This window comes from Python bivittatus, unplaced genomic scaffold, assembly GCF_059951505.1.
Source record: "Python bivittatus isolate LINGU-HERP-01145 unplaced genomic scaffold, Pbiv_v1 ctg000020_np1212, whole genome shotgun sequence".
Lineage (NCBI taxonomy): Eukaryota > Metazoa > Chordata > Lepidosauria > Squamata > Pythonidae > Python > Python bivittatus.
Window position 1 is genome coordinate 86,972,518 of NW_028277030.1, and position 22,612 is coordinate 86,995,129.

Consider the following 22,612-nt stretch of genomic DNA (forward strand, 5'->3'; position numbering starts at 1 on the left):
GTTCAGAGACCCTTCATTATGTAAACAATAAGTTGCAAGCCCCTTTGTTACCAGTGAATTAGTTAATGGTCTGCAAGAAGGCAGTTAGAAAATAAAGAAGTTTCCACACCAATGTGTTTTGGGATATATTGGTTTAAGAGGGAGAATAGTTCAGTTGCCAGAATTCTTGTAACCCTGTCCCCTTTTATCTAGTAACTCTTGTTAAAGAAACTGAAAGCCGTACATGGAAAAGAATCACTTTCGATTTTGGCAGATACCAAGAGCCTGACATAAAGCTGTTTACAAGCAGCAGCTATGCCAGTTACACCGACTTGAGTTAAGAAAGGCTGATAATATCTTCATTTGTTAGAGTAGTTTTCTTCAGCCTGGCCACTCTCCAGATGCATATGCTAGAAGGTTTAGTCAGCATAGACAAAGGCCACTTTACCTGAAATTCGGGGAGCTTACATTTCAGCAAATATGGTCTTCCCACCCTGGCTTCAGATATTTGTGTCAGAACAACACAGAACAACTCTTGGTGTTTTAGGAGTTGCCCAACCATATGCCTAAAATGTATGCACAACTGAAGCTTAAGAGAATAATGGAAGATTGTGGTAATGTAGCAATTCTACAGTAATTACTTGTCTGTCACAACCAAACTGAAACCTTCAATTATACCAAGCTGCAACTATTACCGAATGTCTACTGGGGGATATGAACCCAGTAGAAGATAACTTAAAAATCACTGATGCAGATCCTAATACAGTCTCAAATGTTGAATCTTGTTTATTGCTTTTGATCAAGAAGCTGATATTTGACTGCATTATGTAGTTATACTCCAATAGCCTCTGTAAAATCTGAAGTGACATTCCAAGAAATGGTAACATCAGGACCTAATTTGCATAAGGATTTTAAGATTACAGACTGCAATAGTCTTCAAGTCTAAAGATGAAAAATACAATTGCTGAATATATTTCTTTCGTTTTTAATACGTTTCTCTAACAGTATAATTGTAGGAAATTAAGATGAGAGAGTTCAAATCCATATCCTATTCTTTGAACTTTGTGGAAAGTTCATTGTGCATCTGAAAGAAGCCTTGAAAAGTTGTATTAGCCCTTCCTGTGTCCATTTCTCTGACACAAAAGTAGCTACAACTTCCTGCTGGTATGAAATCCAAAAAGGAAATGATCTATAGCTTGGTCTTGGTATTCAGAACAGCTGATCTAAAATAACCAAATGGAGGGCACAAGAAACAGATTGAAAATCACAATTCACAGTCCAATGGGCTGCATGCACTATTTCAAACCTATGTGTGTTATGTGATTACTTACTTCCTGTTCTTCCAACTTTTAAAGAAATGACAGTGTTATGCACATAACTGAAATAGACTTCGAATTGAACTATTCACAAAACTGAGACAGATCAAACTTAGATGAGCTCGCTATACCAGTGTGTCTCAATCTTGGCAACTTGAAGATGTATGGACTCAACTCCCAGAATTCCCTAGCCAGTAAGCACTCACTCGCTCTCCCTCCCTCCCTCCATCCCTCCCAGTCAGTGCTGACTCCTGAGACTGCCTGGACAACTCCCTATAGTTTTCTTAGCGAGATTTTCAGAAGTGGTTTGCCATTGCCTTCCTCCTAGGGGCTGAGGGAGTGACTGGCCCAAAGTCACCCAGCTGGCTGCATGCCTAAGGCAAGACTAGAAGTTACAGTCTCCTCATTTCGAGCCTGATGCCTTAACCACTACACCAAGCTGGCTCTCATATTGTCTCTACCGAAGTGAAATTATTATAGCCTAAATGCTGTAACCTATGTACTTCAGAAGAGCCCCAAAGTATCTTTTGTAAGACTTCTTTTCTCTTTCAAAGACAAACAGCTGTTTTTTTAAAAAAATGGTTAGAAGCAAGCAACCTATCATGCAAAATGTCTTACACGATGACTTGATTCCAGGTACTTAAAAGAACACCTTTTTCTTTTTATACGTGCCCTTGCCATATATTTTCAGTGAAGGCCTTTCCTGGAAGGCCCCTTAGTCTGAAATTCAGAGACAAGCCACAGAAAAGGTCCCTCTCAAAAATGAGTCCTTTCATCTGCCATCCAGAGTAATATCCTTCTATTCTTCCAGGATCTGAGGCATCATTTTATTACACTCTGTTCTTGTTTAGCAACTTCAATTCGTTCCAGTGAAATGGTAGCTAAGTGACATGGTCACTAAGTGAACCATGTGTCTCAGAGAGAGAGAGACGTTGCAAAAATTGCTGGTTGCTGCTACATTATTCTCACTCTGGCGTGTGTTGTCAGGTGCAGAAATTTGGGCATAAGTGTGCACACTGTTTGGAAAACAATTTTTTTACTACCATTTATTATTGTTGTATTTGTGAACAGTTGCTAACTGAGGTAGTTGCTAAGTGAGGATCAGCTGTATTAGCTTCTGTTGCTTATAATTTTACCTCTGCTTTAACTCATTTAGGTGAGAGACTTTTACTTGTAAAGGCATTTGTTTTATTTTTTGATGGTGGACATATTTGGAAAAAATATCCAGAATCATCTGGAATTTAATTTGCCTTTTACATTACTCTTAACAGAGCAATCAAATGCTCTCAAGAGCTCTGTCATGTCCAAAGTGCTGCTGGCAGCAAATTCTCATTGTTCCTTCCTGTTCTGCCAGCAACAGTAAAACTAAAAATCCAGCTGCATACAATGGGAGGAAATACATCTAAACCAATTTGGCAGTACAGTAGAGCCAGCAAATCCGCAGGTCTTCTTCCCCAACATTATCACATCCTCTTTGGGAGATTTTCAGAGTTGTACATTCCTATTCTCAGCAACTGATGGCCTTAGATAGGAAGGAAGAGAGGGAATCCCCATTCTAATCGAGCCTATGGCTTCTTGGATGCTAGGGGCTGCAGCACTACATGCTTAGTGCTTTTTTTGGTTTCAAATCTTTAATACGGTTTTATTATTGTTTTTATAGTTGTAATGATTTGTTGCATATTGCCATGATTAGTTTTAGCACAAATGCAATATCAAAATAAGGAACAAGTTGACATTTTTATTTTTCTAATTATATTTCAGATTTGATTTTATGCCTTGGATAAAAATTATGTTTTATAAAGCAACTAATAAAGGTATCAAAACACAAATATTTAGTTACATATAAATATTCAGGTAACACAGAATCCAAGTGAATAGATGACCCTTAGAGACCTCAGTAGGAACCTTGATAATTATCATCAAACAGGCCGATAAAGATGCATGCTTTGCGTTCTCTAGAATTCTTTATCAGCAACAGCTTTATTAACAAAACCAAGGGGATGAATATTAAAAAAAAGAAACTCCCCAAAAGAAGTAAGATATACTGGTGCTCAGATGTGCAGTTCGGGCAGAGATCTAATACAAATGACTTCAAAGGTCAGTTGGTCTGAGGACAGTGGATTAGAACATGTTACTGATGATCTGAAACCGTGAAGGCCAGTTCATCTCAGATCTGCCTCCATCTGGGAGGAAATACAGGGAGGTATCTGAGCTGTGAGAAGCACACCAAAGTATAATAATAATAGCAACAACAACACACACTAACTGCTAAGCTAAGCCAAACACAATCAAGCAAATCATTAAGCAAACTTTGATTTTAGAAATTTATATAACTTGGAATCCATGGTATGCAATAATTGCAGGGATTAATACAATAATAGGGAGCATACCAAGCCATACCAACAGTAACCTCAAATAATTTGATACTATTTCAGTTAACTACCTATAGAATTATTAGGAACAGAAGAAGAACATCAAGGTACATCCAATGATAATCATTTTTATGATCTTAGATATGGAGTACCTTTCTGCACATCTTCCCCAGCTTGGTGTCCTGCAACTCTCAGAACTCCCAGCCAGCGTGCTTTATAAATTTTTAACTCATCTGGAAAATACCAAATTAGAGTAAACTGCTTTACACAACAACCAATATAAGGATGGATTAAGAAGAGTCTCAAACGTTATTTGTTACTTCTGACAGAATATCGCAAATAGCATTCAAGAACATTTGGCTACTAAGATATTTTAACTAACTGAGTTTGTCTGCTCTGTTTTATTTGATTCACACACACCCCTCCAGTTTTTTCATGATGTAACTTGAATGCTGTGTAATTTTAAGGTTCTACTTATAAACCATTCTGGCATGCTTAAAAATAAAGGACACTTAAATAAATTTTAATGTGTAAAAAAATATAATTTTTCTACTATATTGTTATACTTGCTCAATAAATTAGATCAGTTTCTTTTATTCTTTGCTATGTGCATTTTACATGCCTATAAACACACATATACTTATATATGAATGAGATGGTTGTTATATTTTTGTTTTAAATTACCCAGATTTTTTTTTCTACATGGGAGAGTTAGGAACTAGTCTGACTAAACTGTCTGGATGTCCAAAGCACATCTTTGGAATTATTTTATATTCATATTTTTTTACAGGAATATATATCCAATTCTTCAACTTTGACATTGTTTCTGTGTCATTCTTGTCAGAACTGATTAACAAAGTAAAGCGTTATCTATCAATTTTTCAATACATCTACAGATTGAAACCTTTAACCCAATCTTTATATTTTAGGCTATGCTATATATTTGTTTACTCAGCAGAATCTTGGACTAGCTAGTGGCTTATGTATTGCCAAACAGAGAAAGAGTATTTTCCCCCCTTAATGACATATCAGCTTATCTATAAAATGTAGATTCTGCTGCTAGGAACACATTCCTATGAAGCTACTCAAAGTTCAGATTGCTCAACTTGTTGTCTGGTGTTATTTCTACAGTCATCTGGCATTCTTTTCCAATTCAAAAAAAAAAAAAGAACAGTATCTCAGGGAAGCCAAGGAAATGGCTTCCTGTTGTGGCTTTCCCTCTGTTCTCCATAACTCCATAACTCTTATGTTAGTCCAAATTTCTTCGGGATGAGCTATGTTTAATTTTATTTTTGTTTTCTATACCATATTTAAATATTATGAAAGAGTACAAATTTGATTTAAATCTAAATGCATGATTTTTTTTTCATTCTTCTAACATAAAAGCAAAAACAGTGTAGAGAAAGGTATCATTCCATTGCAATTAACTTTTCAGGAGTGGTTGAGAGTTTGCACCATCTCTTCCCTCCCTCCCGCCATAATGCCTTAGTCTGAAATCTTATATATTTTCCTTAGGGTAACCCCATTAAGAGAACCAGTTTAGTATAGTGCTTAAGGCATCAGGCTAGAAAGGCACTGGGCTAGAAACCAGGAGACGGTGAGTTTGTCCCACCTGAGGCACAAAGCCAGGTGGGTGACCTTGGGCCAGTCACTTTCTCTCAGCACTAGGAAGCAGGTAATGGCAAGCCACTTCTGAAATCTTGCCAAGAAAACCGCACTGACTCATCCAGGCAGTCACTAGGAGTCCACAATTACTTGAAGGCACCAAATGCCCCCCCCCCCACAAAAAAACCCAAAAACCAACCATTAAACACATTTGGGATTTTTTTGAATAATACATACAGGTTTGTATTGTTACATCAACAGCAATATAGCACTCTATAGGAAACAACTATGGACCATGCCAAAGAGCAGGCATATTTAGGGCCTGATGGCCTGTGGATAAAGCACTGAGATGGTCATTTCACTATTTTAATTCTGTATCAGCTTCTAGAAAATGCAGAAACTTTGCCTCTTTATCTCTGACGGCTCTAACTTTCCTAAGGGTCTGGCTTAGAGACAAGAATCTGCCTCTTCATTCCTCCATTTCTGCAGAGCACTGAGAAAGTAACAGGAGGAAGTACAGTAATCCCTTATGTTATGTTAAGCTCAAGGTAATGAGATTCTGACCTAGACAGACAGGGTGTAAAAGATTAAGGCAGAAAGGCATTTCATTCCTTCACAGGTTATATACTTTAATTCATTCATCATTAAAATTCACTGACTTGGTGAATTGGCCAATACTCAAAATAGCTCCTGCCTCCTGCATAGTAGCTTATTAGTTGTCTAGAAAGAAGGAAAGTTCAATACTGTATTTATCTAGTATCTAGACTTCACCTGGTCTTGTGAAACTTAAGAAGAAAAAAAAAAACCCACACCCCTGCTTCAACAATTAACTTTCAGAATAAAATTAATTATGATACTCCCTCATTTTCATTACTTTACATTATATTACATTTCAATCCTAGGGTAGAAGTTACAACATGGAATAAATAACTGAGCAACTGCCATTTTCAGAGGCAAACCTATGGTAAAAAACAGCACTTAAATCAATGAATTAGTTCAATTGCTCCTCACAGAATGAAAGGAGGTGTTTTGGTCACAATCTCTGTCTGCTATTTAAGAATGGTCAACACCTCCATCAAGATGAGTAGGTTCCTCAACCCACAAAACCGTTCTCTTATCTGGGTAAAGTTTCAACTTATTTAAGGCATATTACAATGGCCCTTGATTTTATAGGTGGAAAACAAAGTACAGTGGTACCTCGGATCACGAACGCTTCTGTTCACGACCAATTCGGGTCACGAACAGCACCATTCGCAAAATTTTGCTTCCGTTCGCGAACACTGGATCGGGTGACGAACAGGATCCGCGGCCATTTTCCCTGTCGTGACACGTGGTCGTGGCTTCCTGTAGGGAGGGGGACTCTCCTCCAAGCAATAACCATCTCCCCACCTGCCTTCCTGTCCTCCACGCCAGAAGTCGCGTCGAGCAAGGTTAGCGTTCTCTCTCTTCGTACTGTACTTTGTGTCATATTTTTGTGGTTTTAAAAAAAATAACATATGGTTCAGAACGGATTAACCGTAATTACATTGAACCTTATGGGAAAATTTGATTTGGGTCGCAACCAAAATCGGTTGGCGACCAAATTTGGAGGGGTCAGAACGGATTAACTATATTTACATTGAACCTTATGGGAAAATTTGATTCGGGTCGCAACCAATTTGGGTCGTGACCAGAGTCGCAGAACGAATTAAGTTCATGAACCGAGGTACCACTGTATATATGGTGATACTGCAAGATCACAGGGTGCAATAGAAATCCTCTCTCCCCCTGCCTCTACCTTTGGAAACCAACCATTTCAATATCTGTATTGCTGCTTTTGTTTCATCTTCTGTAGTGTATTTTGTTTAAAAAGGGCTTCCTATTGTTGATCTGTAAATTTTGTGAACTGTATTGCATTTAGATATTCTTCAATTTGTCCTGGATTTTATATTTGTTTACTGTATTATCCAGAATAATTTTTAATTGCTATCTCCACAAGTATTTTTGTTTAGCTGTACTCGTACGAACTCTAGACGTTTTCATAATCTTTTTGCCATCCTTAGTTATAAGGCCAATAAGAGAACTCCGTATCAGAAGGATATTTGAGAATGAGTATAATGGTGGCATATTATGCTAGCAAAATAATGCTTAGAATCATCCACTGCACATTAGAGCCCTACATAGGGAAATGCCAGGTATTCATGCTGGCTTTAGAAAAGGCCGAGGAACATGATATTATTGTTGATAAATGGTGGATAATTGAAAAAGCCAAAGAATATCAAAAAGAACTTAATATGTGCTTTGTTGATTATAGAAAGGCCTTTGTGTTGATCACGTCAAGCTTAGAAAAATGGGAATCCCAGAACATCTCATTGTCCTCATAAGAGACTTATATACAAGTCAGGAAGCCACAGTACGAAGAGAACATGGCGAAACAGAGTGGCTCCAAGTTGGCAAAGGAATGCAACAAGGCTCACTCCTCCCCTTATTTATTCAATCTATAAGCTGAATATATATTAAGAGGAATTGGATTGGAAGAAGATGAGCATGGTTTTAAAATTGGAAAAGAAAACAAACAAATAGATCATTAAACAAATTAACCCAGAATTCTTGTTTGAGGCACAAGTTGAACAGGCTCAAATTATCTTACTTTGGACATATTAAGTGAAGACCTAGCTGTCTGGAGAAGCCTATAATGTTGGGAATGTAGAAGGAAAGCCAGGGTGGATGCACACAATTCCAGCGGTGATGGGTGCAACATTGGAAGCCCTGAAGGAACTGACTGGGGATAGATCATCCTTGAGAAAATCTCTTTATATGGTTTCTAAGAACTGACACTGACTTGATGGCACATAATCAATCAATCAATTAATCAATCAATCATGATGGCAAGAATAATCTTCCAAGGCAGATATCAGTGGCTTGACAAATATATTGGTGAACGCTACAGGATAATCTTCAAAGTTCAGTCTAGCTTTCTAAATTAATCAGCCACTAAAACCAGGAAATTACAATAATCTGATAGTCCAGCTAGTTTAGGAAACAGTCTGACCATGAAAACAATGCAATTTCTGCCATTCTTATTCACGGATCATCCTAGTTCTGAACAGAACAACAGTGACCCCTCTCCAATAATACCTTGCAAGATCATCACATCTTATTATGCTGAAAGCAAGAACATCACCTTGCAAAATTTGGCAAGTGTCTGTGATTGGTAATTTTAAAAAATGTTTTTTACATTATTTTTCTGGAGCTTCCATCAGGGAAACTTGCAACAACTTCAGGGCCACCAATGGTCCCCAGACCTTTGGGAATCCTTGGTCTAGATGATTTATTATTTATTTAACAGATAGCTTCAGCTCTACTTTATAGTACCAATTCTACACAAAAAGTACAGTATTTCCTGCATATAGAAACCTAAACTAAAAACCTCCAAATCTCATATGGGACCATCACAACCCATCTTCAGAGAAAATTACACAGTTTTTAGATCCCAGCCTAAGCTTCTAAAGTTAAACATTGAGGAATACTCCATCTGCTTTTTATTGTTAACTTTACACAGCATTCCTGTTATTTTGTTCAGACTGTAAGTTTTAAAAAGTCAGTGCTCTGCACTGTATTATCTGTTTTAGTTGAAATGTAACATAGAAAACAAGCAAATATAAAAATTAGACATCATCTCAGATGCCATATCCATAACACTGCAAAATCAATAATCAAGTGCAATCATATTGTAGTCAAAGAAATCAGGAGGCATTTGGTTGGTTGTTCAGTTATTAATCCTGAAGATTCATCTTGCCCACCTTTGTTTCCTGTATTAGTACTTGTGGTATTACTTAGCAAAACCACACTTACTTTTGACAAAGGGTAAAGTCCTTGAATTCGAATGGTTATATGACTATAATTTAAATATTTTAAAATTCTCTAATATCTATGCACATAATTTAATGCAACATAGTTGCAAAGCCAGATATGCTTTCTATTCAAATTGAGGGACAGCTTAGCCAACTTGCATGGTTTGGTGACAACAGATGAACAGGAAATTACTTTCATAGTTAATAGTTTCCTATAATTATTCCTAATAAACTCTGTTCCAGGTGCCTCTGATTACTTTCCTCCCAGTAAGAATGGTATTGACTAAACTTTAAGTGCTAAAGAGAGAACAATCTACCAATAGTTTTACACATCCAAAACCTGCTTAGCTTTAAAATAATTTAAATCAGACAACATTGACTCTTATTATCCTGTACTGGCCTAAACTGATTCCAGTTTGGAATTGGAATTAAACATTCATATAAATTAGAACTTTTCTTCTCAGTGCCAATCACATAGTTTATTTCCACTCGAGCCATTTCAAGAGGGGATAATTTAAAACTAACTTTCAAATCAGTTTTAGTGCAGATTCATTTCATGCTCAGGGCAGGTAACTTGTGAAGCTCAGAATAAAATCACATACTATAGGCTTATATTTACTTATTTGAGAGTAAGTGCAATTCAGTGTGACTTTTTCTGAGTAAGCATGCATGGGATGATATTGCCAAGCTTACTTTTAAAGAAGCAATAACAAAATTAAATAGTATTAGTTCAATCCTTTGCATACTTCTCTTAACTTGACTGCCTTAAAGCTCACTCCTAAATAAGTGGGTACAATCCTAATTCTGTTTCTTAAAAAAAAGGGGGGGGGGCTTTAAATCTAAGAAACCTAAAGATTTACAAACAAGTCCACAAAATTATACTTATTCTTTAGAAGATCTGTAAATATCAACTTAAAAGTATGATTACTCCACAAATAAACATATGTTTCCAGTGTTTCCAGTAGCATAATTGCCAGAGATGTCAAAGCAATATTTCTGCAAAGCCAGCTTAATGTTATTTTGTGTGTGGTGTGGCTGTCAGAACACACCTGTGAGTCAGGCTGGCTTTTTTCCTGTTGTTTTAAAGTTGTTTTGTCTCTTTATAGTATGATCATTTTCTTCTTTGTTCTTTATAATAAAACAGTCACACAGCTTTTTCTTTTAAATACAAAGTCATGCAGGAGGAAAAGGGAACATAGCTACACAGTCTGAAACTATATCCAACAACAATATTCTTACTTTAATACAACTCCATCCACATCAAAATTAACAAAATTAAATTATAAAAATTAAATATCAGTGCATCATTCCTAAATTAGTATGGGTTGATTGGTTGGTTTGGTATAGAAAGTTTCATTTACATTCAGCATTTCTTTACCACTTTGTTTAGAACTATCAGGTACTGACCCATGATGAAGTGAATGAAATATTGAAGACAATATTTTCTACATCTTCAAATATTTCCACCAGCGTCATAAGGAAACAGGATTGCCTCAGACATTCCATCCTATTTTCTGGAACAAGTAGATTATGCCATTTTCGAAAATTAATCCGTTCAAAATGACCATCAGACACAGTTTGCGGCTGGTATTCAAAGTAACTGCAAAAGAAAAGAAAGATAGAATATGGTACAGTTCCCAATAGGTTTCCTTAATGATAAGAAACAAATTAGCATGGACAAATGTTATTTTTCGTTAATGAGATGGTTTTGACCTGGCTGACCTTGTTTGGCCTCAGAAGCCAAGCAGGGATGGGCCTGCTTAGTACTTGGATGCAAGATTACCAAGGCAATAAACCTGACAGGGATGTTAAAAACCATCTTAGAAGGAGGTAGTGGCAAACCATTTCTGTACTGCTGCCAAGAAATCTTCATAGATGTATTCATGGAGTCACCAGGAGTCAAGCTCGACCTGAAGGAGATTTTGCTTTTGTAATGAATGAAGTCTACAGGGCTGAAAACAACATGTGATGCTAAATTAAACTAGTAATTTAATTCATAAAAGCTCTAATGAATTGGTAGAGCTCTAGCCTAGTCTAAGTCTAAGTCTAAGTAGGGGGGTTCATGTTTATTTTACCAGGCTCTCTTAGTTTAAGTTAGCCTTTCCTTCTAATTATCTATGATAGATTTTTTTTTTAAATAATTGCTCAACACAGGGAACAATTCCGTGTCCTTAGGAGGTGATAGTGGATGCAGAGGACCAGTAATGATAAAGGCCAGCAGGCAAGGTGGCACATCTGTCACTGAAGGTTGTACAATATGGCTTAGCCTGTTCTTAGAAGCCAGTTAGTGACTCAGCAACACATTAGATGAGGAAGCTGAATGCCTTGGAATCTATTACTACTATGGAATTGCTTATTAACCTTCCTTCTGTACCCGGAAAGGCATTGTATTCAGTTTTTTTCAAAGCAAAATTTGAAACATGTAATTACATGCCTTAAATGAAAAGGCAAAGGAAATCAGATCTGAATTCTGTAACTAGTTGACAAATTAAGTGTAAAACCATAAGAGTGTTGTATACGTAATAAGCCTTTCCTTGCTCAGCACAATTGCTCGTTAGTATCCTTTGTACATTAGGAAAATGAGTAATCCAGTAATATTCAATTCTGGTATTCTTTTCAAATATAGCTATTTAATATTAATAGCAATATTCAAGATCCACTTACACCCAAATCAGTATTATTGGCATATGTAAAAAAGTTATTAAATTTTGTATTAAAAACTTGACATTTGGAAAGGAATCTTTCTCCTTCTCATGCATCTGATGAAGACAAAATAGGAAAAAAATTATTCAAAATTACTGGCCCAGAAATGATATTGTTTGGGTTTCTTAAAAACTCAGACAGTATAGAGAATATAGAGCTTAAGAACTAGAAAAATAAACAAATTCCAGGACAGTAAAGGATGCTGCATACGAATAAAGTCACTCTTATTTATTTTTCCAAGACAAAATTAACAACAACTTCTTAGATACGGAAACTAGTTAAACATTTGTTATATACTTAAACCACTGTTTTAATTATGGTTTTTACTAGAATCAAAGATTATGTTTGCAGCTTTTGATGTCTTTTGCACACTATATAAATTTCAATGTATTCAGGTCTATAATAAAGAAATCAAATATCTCTCTTTCAAGAGTTTCTGTTCTCTAAATACAATTTCCTTCCCTACTGTTTTAAATCTTATTGCTGTATGTCTCTATCTGTTTCAAGCAGTGGAAACTCAGCTGGAAAATCTACCTCCTGAACAGCATTACTGAAATTGTGAAGATAAATTAGAAAAATACCTCTAATTGCTTGAAAGTTGGATGTCAAGACAAACACTTTAATGAGTTTGAGACATAAATGAGTGTAGTCATGCTCCCAAATAACTGCTGGAATCAGTAGAAGCTTTCCATAGCTGGATAACAGCAATGCTTTCAGAAGAAATATGAAATTTGCCTTGTTTTTCAGGACAACAGATCTTACTAACCACAGAGCAGCGAAGATGCCAGTCAAAAAGGCAGTTTGTTCTGAGTGGGAGATGAGTATAAGTAGAAAAAAATCATTTAGAGAAGCAGTTGAGATCATAAAAAGCTCCTTAAATAGGTATACAGCATTTCACTACATCTACTCACATGCTTTTTAATTTTGTTCTGGAAGGCATGCATTTTGATCTGGATTAGGCATAGAAACTAATCATTTAGATATTGTAGTTTCAAGCCATTTATCGCGCTAGCTATCCAACACAAAAGGCTTCTTACTACCTAGAAAGCTTCACTGACCAATTTTGGATTGATACAAGCTAGCTGAAAAGTTAGGGCTACTATATCTGGGCTGCAAAAATCTGACAACCACTAGATAGCAACAATGGTGTAATAATTTTCTATACCTCTTTCCTGCCATCTAATGGTCACCAGATTTTTGCAGCGCAAAGAAAAATAGGCTCTCTTGCTGTTATAGCAGTTATTATATTTTATATTATATTTGTTAATTTGTTTTATTACTGGTGTTTCTATCCAAAACATTTCCAAGCAGTGTACAAAAGAAATAAAGGTTAAAAACATCAAAGCAGTATCAATATATATTACTGTAGCATTAACCAGTAGAGATAGATCATATATATCTACCATGAGAGTTATATATCAGAATCCTTGATTTTTACTAATTCAAATAATTGTATTTCACACAAATATAAGAATAAGTATTTTCTGAAAAGCCATGGGATTTAGGATTGAACACGGATTTGCACTTATCTCTCCTAGGCCCTTTCTAAACAATATCTCCTGGAAAATATTTACATTCTTAAACACTACCTTTAGACATGCCTATTCATTTAAATTGATGATATGCTGCAATCTTTTGACTGTCAGTTATCTTCCAGCCAAATTCAATGAAAGCAAAAGAAATACTGGCTACATGAATATATATCAGAACACATCTAAGAATTTTAGTGCACTTGAAGCAACTATAAATGTTTAAATGCTGCTTTTTTAAAAGACTAGACACAATATTTGGCCACAGCAACTATTTGATCTTACCCAAAGATGCTATTCCAAACATTCGATAAAAATCCCATTCTTTGGCATATCTAATTAAATCATCAGGATCAGTGCTTTGACTTGAATCCTGTAACTGCAGCCACCTGAGATAAGCTTCACAAAGTAAACAGAATATGCAAAGCTTTCCATGAATCTGCAGTAGGAAAGAATATTAATGTCAGATGCAAATACATTCAAAATAATTCATCAACCACAGAACTATAAGCATGGTGGTCTTATGACTTGTTACTAGTACAAGCATGAAGGTCTGTATAGGCCATTTGATCCCCTCCATTGAAGAACAACTAACCAAGCTGTGGGACATGTTTTGATGAATTGAATGTCTTTAATTCATACATTAAAAATGAATCTGACACAGAATTCAGTTCAGATTGGAAACTAGTCCTAGACTACAACTCAATTAATGGATTGGTACCAAATCCAAAATTTGGGTTTCTCTACATATAGAGCCTATGTTTTAATTTTACAGGATACCTAAATTCTTAGTGATCTGGACTGAATTCATTATTCATTAGCCATCTCTTATCATGCTTCTCTTTTGGCACACTTCCCCCACAAGCTCCTCCCCTAGGCTTACTGTGATAGGCCTGGCCAGCGTGTGATCAGCTATGCAGAAGCCAAGGGACTACTAATCACTGGTTTGAAGATGGGCATAAATATGATGGTGTTAAGAATCATATTGTGAAGTATAAATACATGTTAGCTATCAAACACTAAACAGAAACAAGCACTAAGTTGACTTCCAACTGACTGCGCATGGTACAATAAATCTGGCAGCCTAGGCAGATAGAAAGAATGGAAAGAGCAGAAGCAACAATAAGAGATGTCAGTAGAGTGGCTGACAGTGGAGGTCAAAGAATCATTCAAGCCAGGAAAGTTCCAGTCAGAAAGTTCCAGTCAAAATAATTAGCCTACTAAACAACAACATTGAACTGCAATGCATAGATAGACCTGCAGAAAAGGTAGATTTTATGAAGGTCTCTCTACATACTATGTAGTTCTCAAGAGCCATACTATTTTAAAGTGGCTATACTTTTCCACTACAGCTCTAAAGGGTGCTAGAAGTATACTTTATTTTGACCAATCCCTTGAGCAGCACAGAACTACAAAACTGAAATCAAAACCAATACACAACCAATGAAGCCAATGAAAGTTAATATTGCCAGGTCCAGAACAAGTTAGCTCTTTCATTAGCCTGGAACAAGATCGACAGATCCTACCGTAAATCAAGACAAGGAGCAGACACAACAGGAACTTACATTTATCTTTGTATTGAACAAGATATGTCTGTAAGCTTGTGCTTTGCATAAAATAGCATTAATTAAGATGATGACAGGATCATATTCTATATATTTGTCCACTGGCTTCTGGCAGGATTTCTGAAAGTAACCAAGCAAAAGCAAAGTTTAAGAATCCAGTAATATTACAGAGTCGAAAAAATATTAAAAGTTCTTAAGAATTTTTAAAGTTCTGTTATGAATAAAGAGTTATCTAAGATGTTATTTTAAAGTTTATGTTGTAGCTTTCACAAAGTAACTTTTCTGTCACAACAGCAAAAGTAAATAATTAATAGTTTATTATTTTTTACCCAGCATTAAGTTTAGCGAGGGTAAAATTCAAGCAGGAATGGCTCCCTGATGTACAACATGTTACACATCAAGGCAAGTTAAGACACCTAGAGTATGCTTTTTGTAAATAAAGAGAAATGATTTTAAGAAATAATTCAAACAATTCAAACAGAAATAAGTAATAGTCACAGAAATTTAGGGCACACTATAAAAATACTTAAGTGACAGTGGTTGGGGGAAAAAGAATAGAAAAGGAAGGAAATTTTTTTTTAAAAAGGCAAGGCTACTTGCATGTTTTTCTTACAGGTACATTTTTTTCTGTTGCTTTTTTTAAAAAAAATGTTTTATTATTTTTAATAGCTATATTAAATCTCAGTTTTTGAATTCCAATTTCAAACCTCACTTCAGTGTTCAGCTTATGCATCAGTAGTAATAATAATAATTTTAAAAAAGATAAATAACACAGGTGTATGTATTCTATTCCTCCCCCTTTTCTCTTTGTTTTGTTTTTCTTGTTGCTTTTTATTTAATTAATGAAAATAAAAATTATATTTAAAAAATTAGCCAGGGTAGAGATTTAAATACTTCAGGCACACAACAAATGCAAACTGTACGTTGAATTGCAAGAAATAAAGGAATGCTTTAGAAGTTTCTGAAGTTACATTGCTAAGATTGAAAATATGCATTCTTGCAAAGAATTTTAACTTTAGTGCTTCATTATATACTATCAAATTATATGCATTTTAAGCCTAGACAAAGAGAAGCTTATGGTTCGTTTACAAGATAATCTATGAGGATCATAAAAACATGATCTGGTCTTTCAGCACAGGAAGTGCAGATGCATTCCAGACATACATCAGTCACAGATCATGAGGGGGTTCTATGTGCAGCAGTGGAAGAGGCAATTTTAATACTGGGGGTTATTAGGAAATGGACTGCAAATCTGATCTTGCCGCTATATGTCTATTGCACAATCACATATTGATGTACAGTTCCTGATGTTTATCTTAAAATTAATACAGAGCTGAAAAAAATAACGATTAAGAAAGGGTAAATCATCTTTGGATGGCTGAGAGCTACATTTTAATATTTGGGGGAATTTTAAGGGATGCAGAGGTTGGGGTGATTATGCAGAATGGGCATCGCTATGTTATAGACATGGACAGGAATGAGATTTCTTCCCCTCTTGGTTTGGAGGCTAGCTTGGTCTCCCCCTCACCCCCCCCCCCCCATTAAGCCTATTTTAGTTCTTAGACTAACATTAGTGTGTTTCCTACCTCAACATGGCAGGGAATTGTTTCATCCATTTTTGGCAGTCATGACTGTTTCAGGGAGCACAAAAACTGGCTTGGAGTCCACTTGTAGTGGGTTTAACCAATCCTGGGTTAAGACAGCACAGCTTTTTAAAGCGAAAGTAGTAACAGCAGTTAAAAAGAGGTTGAAAACATTTTGGATGATAGAAAAAGAGGACAAGTAGAAACAAATGATTTTTCAGTGTAGAACTCTAAATGAGAAACTGAAATTGTTGGGCTAATGTCCACAAAGGCTATCCCAGGTTGCTATCAGTGACCAGAAATTTAATTCTGGTGATCAGCAGGGAAAACAGCCAAAGCAACAATGTTATGTGATTTAATTCTTGTAAGTGGCACAGAGTCACTTGTGTGAGATGGGCAGCTATATAAATAATATAAATAAATAAACAAATAAATAAATAAAGTATAGAGTCCATGACAGAAGTGACAATTTTTACAACAGCAGCAGAAATCACTACTTTTCAAAATGGCAATTAGATTTTCTTGTGCTAAGATATATTATTAATGTCATGATCGAAGAATTGCTCATCATATACTGCTTACAATTCTTCTTGCTGATTAGTAAATACAAAAGAGAAACACTGCTTCTGTTAAGTAAGAAGTTGTCTATTTCACACTTCATGCTAACATATATTATTTATTTTGGAGTCGGTATGTTGTGTGATTCAACCTATTATGATTTTTGTAAGAACGAAGCTACTATAATTTATGAAAAAAAGCCATACATTTAAAAGTCCTGATTTAGAGTAATGTGTGAAAACAACCCATGAAAAAGCCTTAGTGGTTACTAAAAATTATTAAGTGAAATTCAGATGAAATCTGTCCACTTCTACATATTGTCAATAGGTTCAGAACACCTAGAGAAAAATTGTTCTATTAGAATTGCCAGAAGAGATCATGGTAGCCTCTAGCTCCCCTTTAATTTAATTTAATTAAACACTGTACATCCACCGATGACAGATACATATACAAGACAGGGACTTATTTCCATATGTTGCTCCACCATGTTTTAAGCATTTCAGGACTGGTGTCTTCTGTTTCTGGAATTCTATTCCAGCGCCACACATCTCTGGAGGCATTTAAGGAAGATTTTAAATATACTTGCATAATAATGCCAACTGATTGGTAGAAGTGGTTACGAGCAGATGTTGAGAATGGCAGCTGGTAAAGTTAGATGGTAGGGCTGTTTTGTTGTAAGTCTTATTAGCACAGTTGGGCAGCAGGGGTAACAAGTTTATAGCTTTAGGGTCTTATTGTTGTTTAAGTGTTACATTTACTGGAACTGGAACTATATCATGGCACATACTGATTTTATTGCTTTCATATAATTTTAACTGATATTAGTTTTTACTTGTTAATTTTGACAGTGATTGGACCATGCCCTGGTGGGTGATGCATTACAAATTATTTTTTTGTTGTTTGGTTGCCATAGATTTTAAATTACAAACTAATTTGTGAAATCTTAATCCCGTGACTATATAAAATTACCCTAAACAGTTTATTTGTATTTTATATTTCATAAAATATTTATTTGTATTTACTCAACATTTATAGATTATATAATGGAATCATCACTGTTATATGTACATTTTTGTCCCCTTCCTTTTATCTTGTTTGGAAAAACCTCCATTGTGTTTATAACAAGTATAACAACTGCCAGAAGACACCATGCTAATAAATCTTAAGACATAATGCTGAACATTATGCATAAACCTGTTCTTAAACCTGAAATCATGGCCACTGTGAAAAATCCCAAACTCATGTTTTTTTGAAAATGTATGGTTTAGGGGAGTTTCTTGTTCAGAAACCACAGTTTAACAGTATTCTGGGACAAATTCAAACTCAAGTCCACAATAAAATATAATGTATATTTACTTGAACATTTTTCTGTTTTGCTACTAACATATGCTTTGCTCAAGATCTGAAACTGTATTCAGCACTCTCCAGAATAAACACAAACAGCCACTTCTAATCTATGGAAAATATACGATCAAGGAAAAGGATGGTATCTCAGATTTGGGCTGGCACCATTATATAAAATATATTCCAACTGTTGATTATTTTTATACAAGTAAAAATTAACTGCCATGTTTGATTGCATTCTTGCTGAAGAAATTGCTTCAATAAAATAAAATAAAATGGAGATTATAACCAAGAACCTCCATTTTAGTTTTTATATAAGGAAAACCTGTTTTATTAGGTTTGAAATAATAACCTGCTACAGAAGGTTGACACTGGAAATATACGACAGTAATTAAAACATCTTATATGTGCTCTTCCCACTGCAGATTTTCTATCTAGTTCACTGCTTCCCAAACCTGGGTAAATTACCCAAAATTAGGTAAAGGTGATTTTTCTTTGGGTAACAACACACAAACCCATTACCCAATCACAACAGGGACATTTAAATTGACTTAAAGTGTTTTACCTACATTGGTTAAAAAGGACTTTCTGATAAGCGGTTTTGGGTAATGAAGGAAAAAAATTGGGAAGTACTGACCTAGCTCTTCTATCAGTTATACTAGCTGTCAGTTGCCAGTAGTGTAAAAACTACAACTTTTTTTTTTGACTTTCTGTTTAATGAGGGGTGTGTATCTTATCCAACTGATATTTCCCTTTCTCCCTGAAAACTTACCTGAAAAAGTAAAGGAGGCTGAAGGACACTGGCTGTGTGCATTACATTGTAGTGAAAGGGAGAAAATAGCAGAAGTATGAAAGAACAACCTTGTGCCAGAGAATCTCCACTACTCACTTTTGCTCAATTACAGGTATTTAATTCCCTTGAATTACAATTGTGTGTGACAGTCTATGCCAGGCCTCCCTACCTTTTTGGGCTGACTGGGCACATTAGAAATTCTAAGAACATGTCACTCTCTTTCTCCTCATAAGACCTAGTTTCCAATCCCCTAATTATCCTTTTCTTTTTTATCCTTTCTATTTTCTCTTAACAGTTTGGTGCCCAAAAATGAAAATAATACTTGAGCTAAGTCAAACCAATGCTGAATATAGTGGAATTATTGTTTCTGAGATTTGGAAACAACACTTCTATCAATGTACCCTTAAGTTACATTTGCCTTTTTAGCATGTTGACTGCTGACTCATGTTCTAATTGTAATCAATTCCAAGATAATTTTCATATATGCTATTACTACTTCACTTATGTAGTGGTGCTTAAAAGTTTGTGAACCTTTTTGAATATTCAATGTTTCTGTATAAATATGACCTCAAATGGGATTTGTTCTCCATGTACAAGTCCTAAAACTAGATAAAGAGAACTCATTTAAACAAATAAAATGTCAAAAACGTTATACTTGTTCATTTTTTATTGAGGAAAATGATCCAAAGCTTTGTATTTGTGTGTGGCAAAAGTATGTGAACCTTGGCTTTCAGTAACTGGGGTGCCCCCCTTGGGCAGCAATAACTGTAACTGTTTCCTATAACTATTGATCAGTCCTGTACATCAGCTTGGAAGAATTTTAGCCCATTCCTCCTTACAAAACAGCTACAAGGGATGTTGGCGGGCTTCCTCGCATGAACTGCCCACTTCAGGTCCTTCCACAATATTTCTTTAGGATTAAGACCAGATCTTTGATTTGGCCATTCCAAAACATTAACTTTCTTCTGCTTTAACCATTCTTTGGTTGTACCACTTGTGTGTTTTGGGTGTTGTCTTGCTGCATGAGCCACTTTCCCTTGAGCTTCAGTTCATGGACAGATATCCTGACATTTTCTTGTAGAATTTTCTGGTACAATTCAAAATTCATAGTTCCATCAATTATGGCAAGCTGTCCTGGTCCAGAGGCAGCAAAGCAGGCCCAGTCCATGATACTGCCACCCCCATGTTTCACAGATAGGATAAGGGTCTTATGCTGGAATGCACTGTTTGCCTTTCACCAAACATAACACTTTTCATTCAAGCCAAAAAGTTCTATTTTGGTCTCATCTGTCCACAGAACACTCTTCCAATAGCCTTCTGGCTTATCCACATGGTCCTTCAGAAAGTGTAGACAGGCAGCAATGTTCTTTTTGGAGAGTAATGGCTTTCTCCTTGCAACCCTGCCTTTCACACCATTGTTGTTCAGTGTTTTCCTAATGGTAGTCTCATGAAGATTGATAATGGCCAATGCAAGAGAGGCCTTCAGTTCCTTAGACGTTACCCTGTGTTTCTTTGAGACCTCCTGGAGTATTACTTGCCTTGCTCTTGGTGTGATCTTGGTTGGTCGACCACTGGGTAACAGTGGTATTGAATTGCTTCCATTTGTACATAGTCTGCCTGACAGTGGACTGGTGTAATCTAAACGCTTTGGAAATAATTTCGTAACCTTTTCCAGCCTGGTGAGCATCAACAACTGTTTTTCGAAGGTCCTCAGAAATCTCCTTTGTTTGAGCCATGACACACTTCCACATACCTGTGTTGTGAAGATCAGACTTTGATGCTGAAGACTCAAAGTTCTGTTCTTTAAATAAGGCAAGACCTCCCACACTCAGACCTGATTATCTTCCCATAGATTGAAACATCTGACTCTAATTTCCCATTCAAATGAACCAATAATCCTAGAGGTTCACATAGTTTTGCCACACTCAAATATGTAGCTTTGGATCATTTTCTTCAATGAATAAATGAACGAATATAATGTTTTTGACTCATTTGTTTAAAGGGGTCTCTTTATCTAGTTGAGGACTTGTGTGGAGAACAGATCATGTTTTAGGACATATTTATGCAGAAATATTGAAAATTCAAGAGTTCACAAATTTTTAAACACCACTGTATTATTACCAAACAGGTGTCCTCCATCTTGTATCTGTACATTTGATTTCAACAAAACACTAAACACATTTATAAAAAAAAGTTTCTAAAAATATATGTAGTCAAGATAGATCATAAAAAGCCAGCTGAATTGAAACTCACTAGAATAATGCTGGAGTAGACTGGACTAGAAAAGAAGTAATTACATGGAGAAAACCAGGTAGCCAGGAGTTTGATAAGCATGAGAGTGGCATCAGAGAGATGAACAGTGGAAATGTTTAATCAAATATTGTGTGAAATCTATTAAGGAACAGATTGTTTTAACAATATGTTAAATGATATACACAGATTTCAAAACAAGGAAACCACAAAGTACATTCTGAAAATAATAAATCACATTCATGTTAGGCTCAATGAACTCTCTACCATTACAGTTTCACATTCCCTAATAAATCTTACCAACACACAACAAGACATTTAGGTTAACCAAGAGTATGTTGAGCATCCCCTACATGTTCTCAGACATACAAACACTAGTCTTACTTTAGGATGAGAAATCATCTGAACAAATGTCCTGCAAGCTTGGGGTTGGAAGTCTCTAAGCCAGGGTTTCCAAAACTGTGAGGTGTACCTCCCTTGGACCAGTGCAGAGTCCAGAGGAGGTATGAAGAAACTTTTAGTTACATTGTTACAATAAATCCAGCTTTCCCACAGTTTCATTGTATTGTTTTCATTGTTCATTTATGTTTATTTTGGTGTTTGGATTTTCAGGGGAGGTACGTACATTAAGATTACACTAAAGGAAGGTGTGACAGCAAAACGTTAAGGAACCCCTGTTTGAAGGCTTTCAAATATCTCTAGGCTGCAAAGAACTGAATGTTGAAGAGCGATAAAAACTCACTGTGAATAAAACGGAATTAATACTAAATCTGAAGGTAAGACTTCAGAATTCAGGAGGAATGGCAAAGCACTTCCCCTCAAGGATCAGGCTGCTATTTGAGGATCCTCTTGGACCAGGGACTGATGCTAGACAACTACATAATATCAGCGTAAGGTAGACCCATCAATTCGAGATTCCTGTTGCTTCACATAACTCACGCAGATAGAGATCCGCAACACACCACGTTGATAATCCTTGTACAGCTCAGTCGCTTTTGTACTGCACTCAATGCACCGGTAATAGCCAGGCTCCTCCATCTTCCCAGACAGAACGAACCCACAAAAGCTCCTTCGGAGTGTGTTTTATTTTGTTCGCTTCCGGGTTCCGCTCGCAGAGCCGAGAACCCGCGGAGCATCTCGGTATTCGTAGTTTTGCGCTCGATACCCAGCACAGCAAAAGTT

General features: G+C 36.0%; 1 protein-coding gene across 6 annotated transcripts; it reads right to left on the reverse strand.

The window, feature by feature from the left end:
* Window positions 1-104: 104 nt before the first annotated feature.
* On the reverse strand, window positions 105-22,597 carry ARV1 (ARV1 fatty acid homeostasis modulator). 6 transcript variants are annotated; one of them, XM_088143353.1, is made up of 6 exons: window positions 22,366-22,556; window positions 21,815-21,906; window positions 14,903-15,022; window positions 13,623-13,776; window positions 12,390-12,614; window positions 105-10,705 (listed from the first exon to the last, which is right to left on the reverse strand). In XM_088143353.1, exons 1-6 carry the CDS (start codon window positions 22,466-22,468, stop codon window positions 10,599-10,601), a joined length of 801 nt encoding a protein of 266 aa, XP_087999479.1. In that variant the 5' UTR covers window positions 22,469-22,556; the 3' UTR covers window positions 105-10,598. The 6 variants fall into 6 exon arrangements, with proteins under 6 accessions (XP_087999479.1, XP_025019467.1, XP_087999472.1 ...); XM_025163699.2 differs by lacking the exon at window positions 21,815-21,906 and adding an exon at window positions 21,434-21,571 and having other exon boundaries at window positions 22,370-22,504; XM_088143346.1 differs by lacking the exon at window positions 21,815-21,906 and adding an exon at window positions 21,434-21,571 and having other exon boundaries at window positions 22,393-22,496.
* Between the last annotated feature and the right edge of the window lie 15 nt (window positions 22,598-22,612).

Excerpts from the sequence above, each read along its gene's own strand:
- ARV1 (XM_088143353.1), bottom strand. The coding sequence starts at position 22,468 with ATGGAGGAGCCTGGCTATTACCGGTGCATTGAGTGCAGTACAAAAGCG. Across the intron at positions 15,023-21,814 it reads AGATGATTTCTCATCCTAAA|AAATCCTGCCAGAAGCCAGT; the intron begins GTAAGACTAGTG and ends GGTTACTTTCAG. Across the intron at positions 10,706-12,389 it reads CAACTTTCAAGCAATTAGAG|TTACTTTGAATACCAGCCGC; the intron begins GTATTTTTCTAA and ends TTTCTTTTGCAG.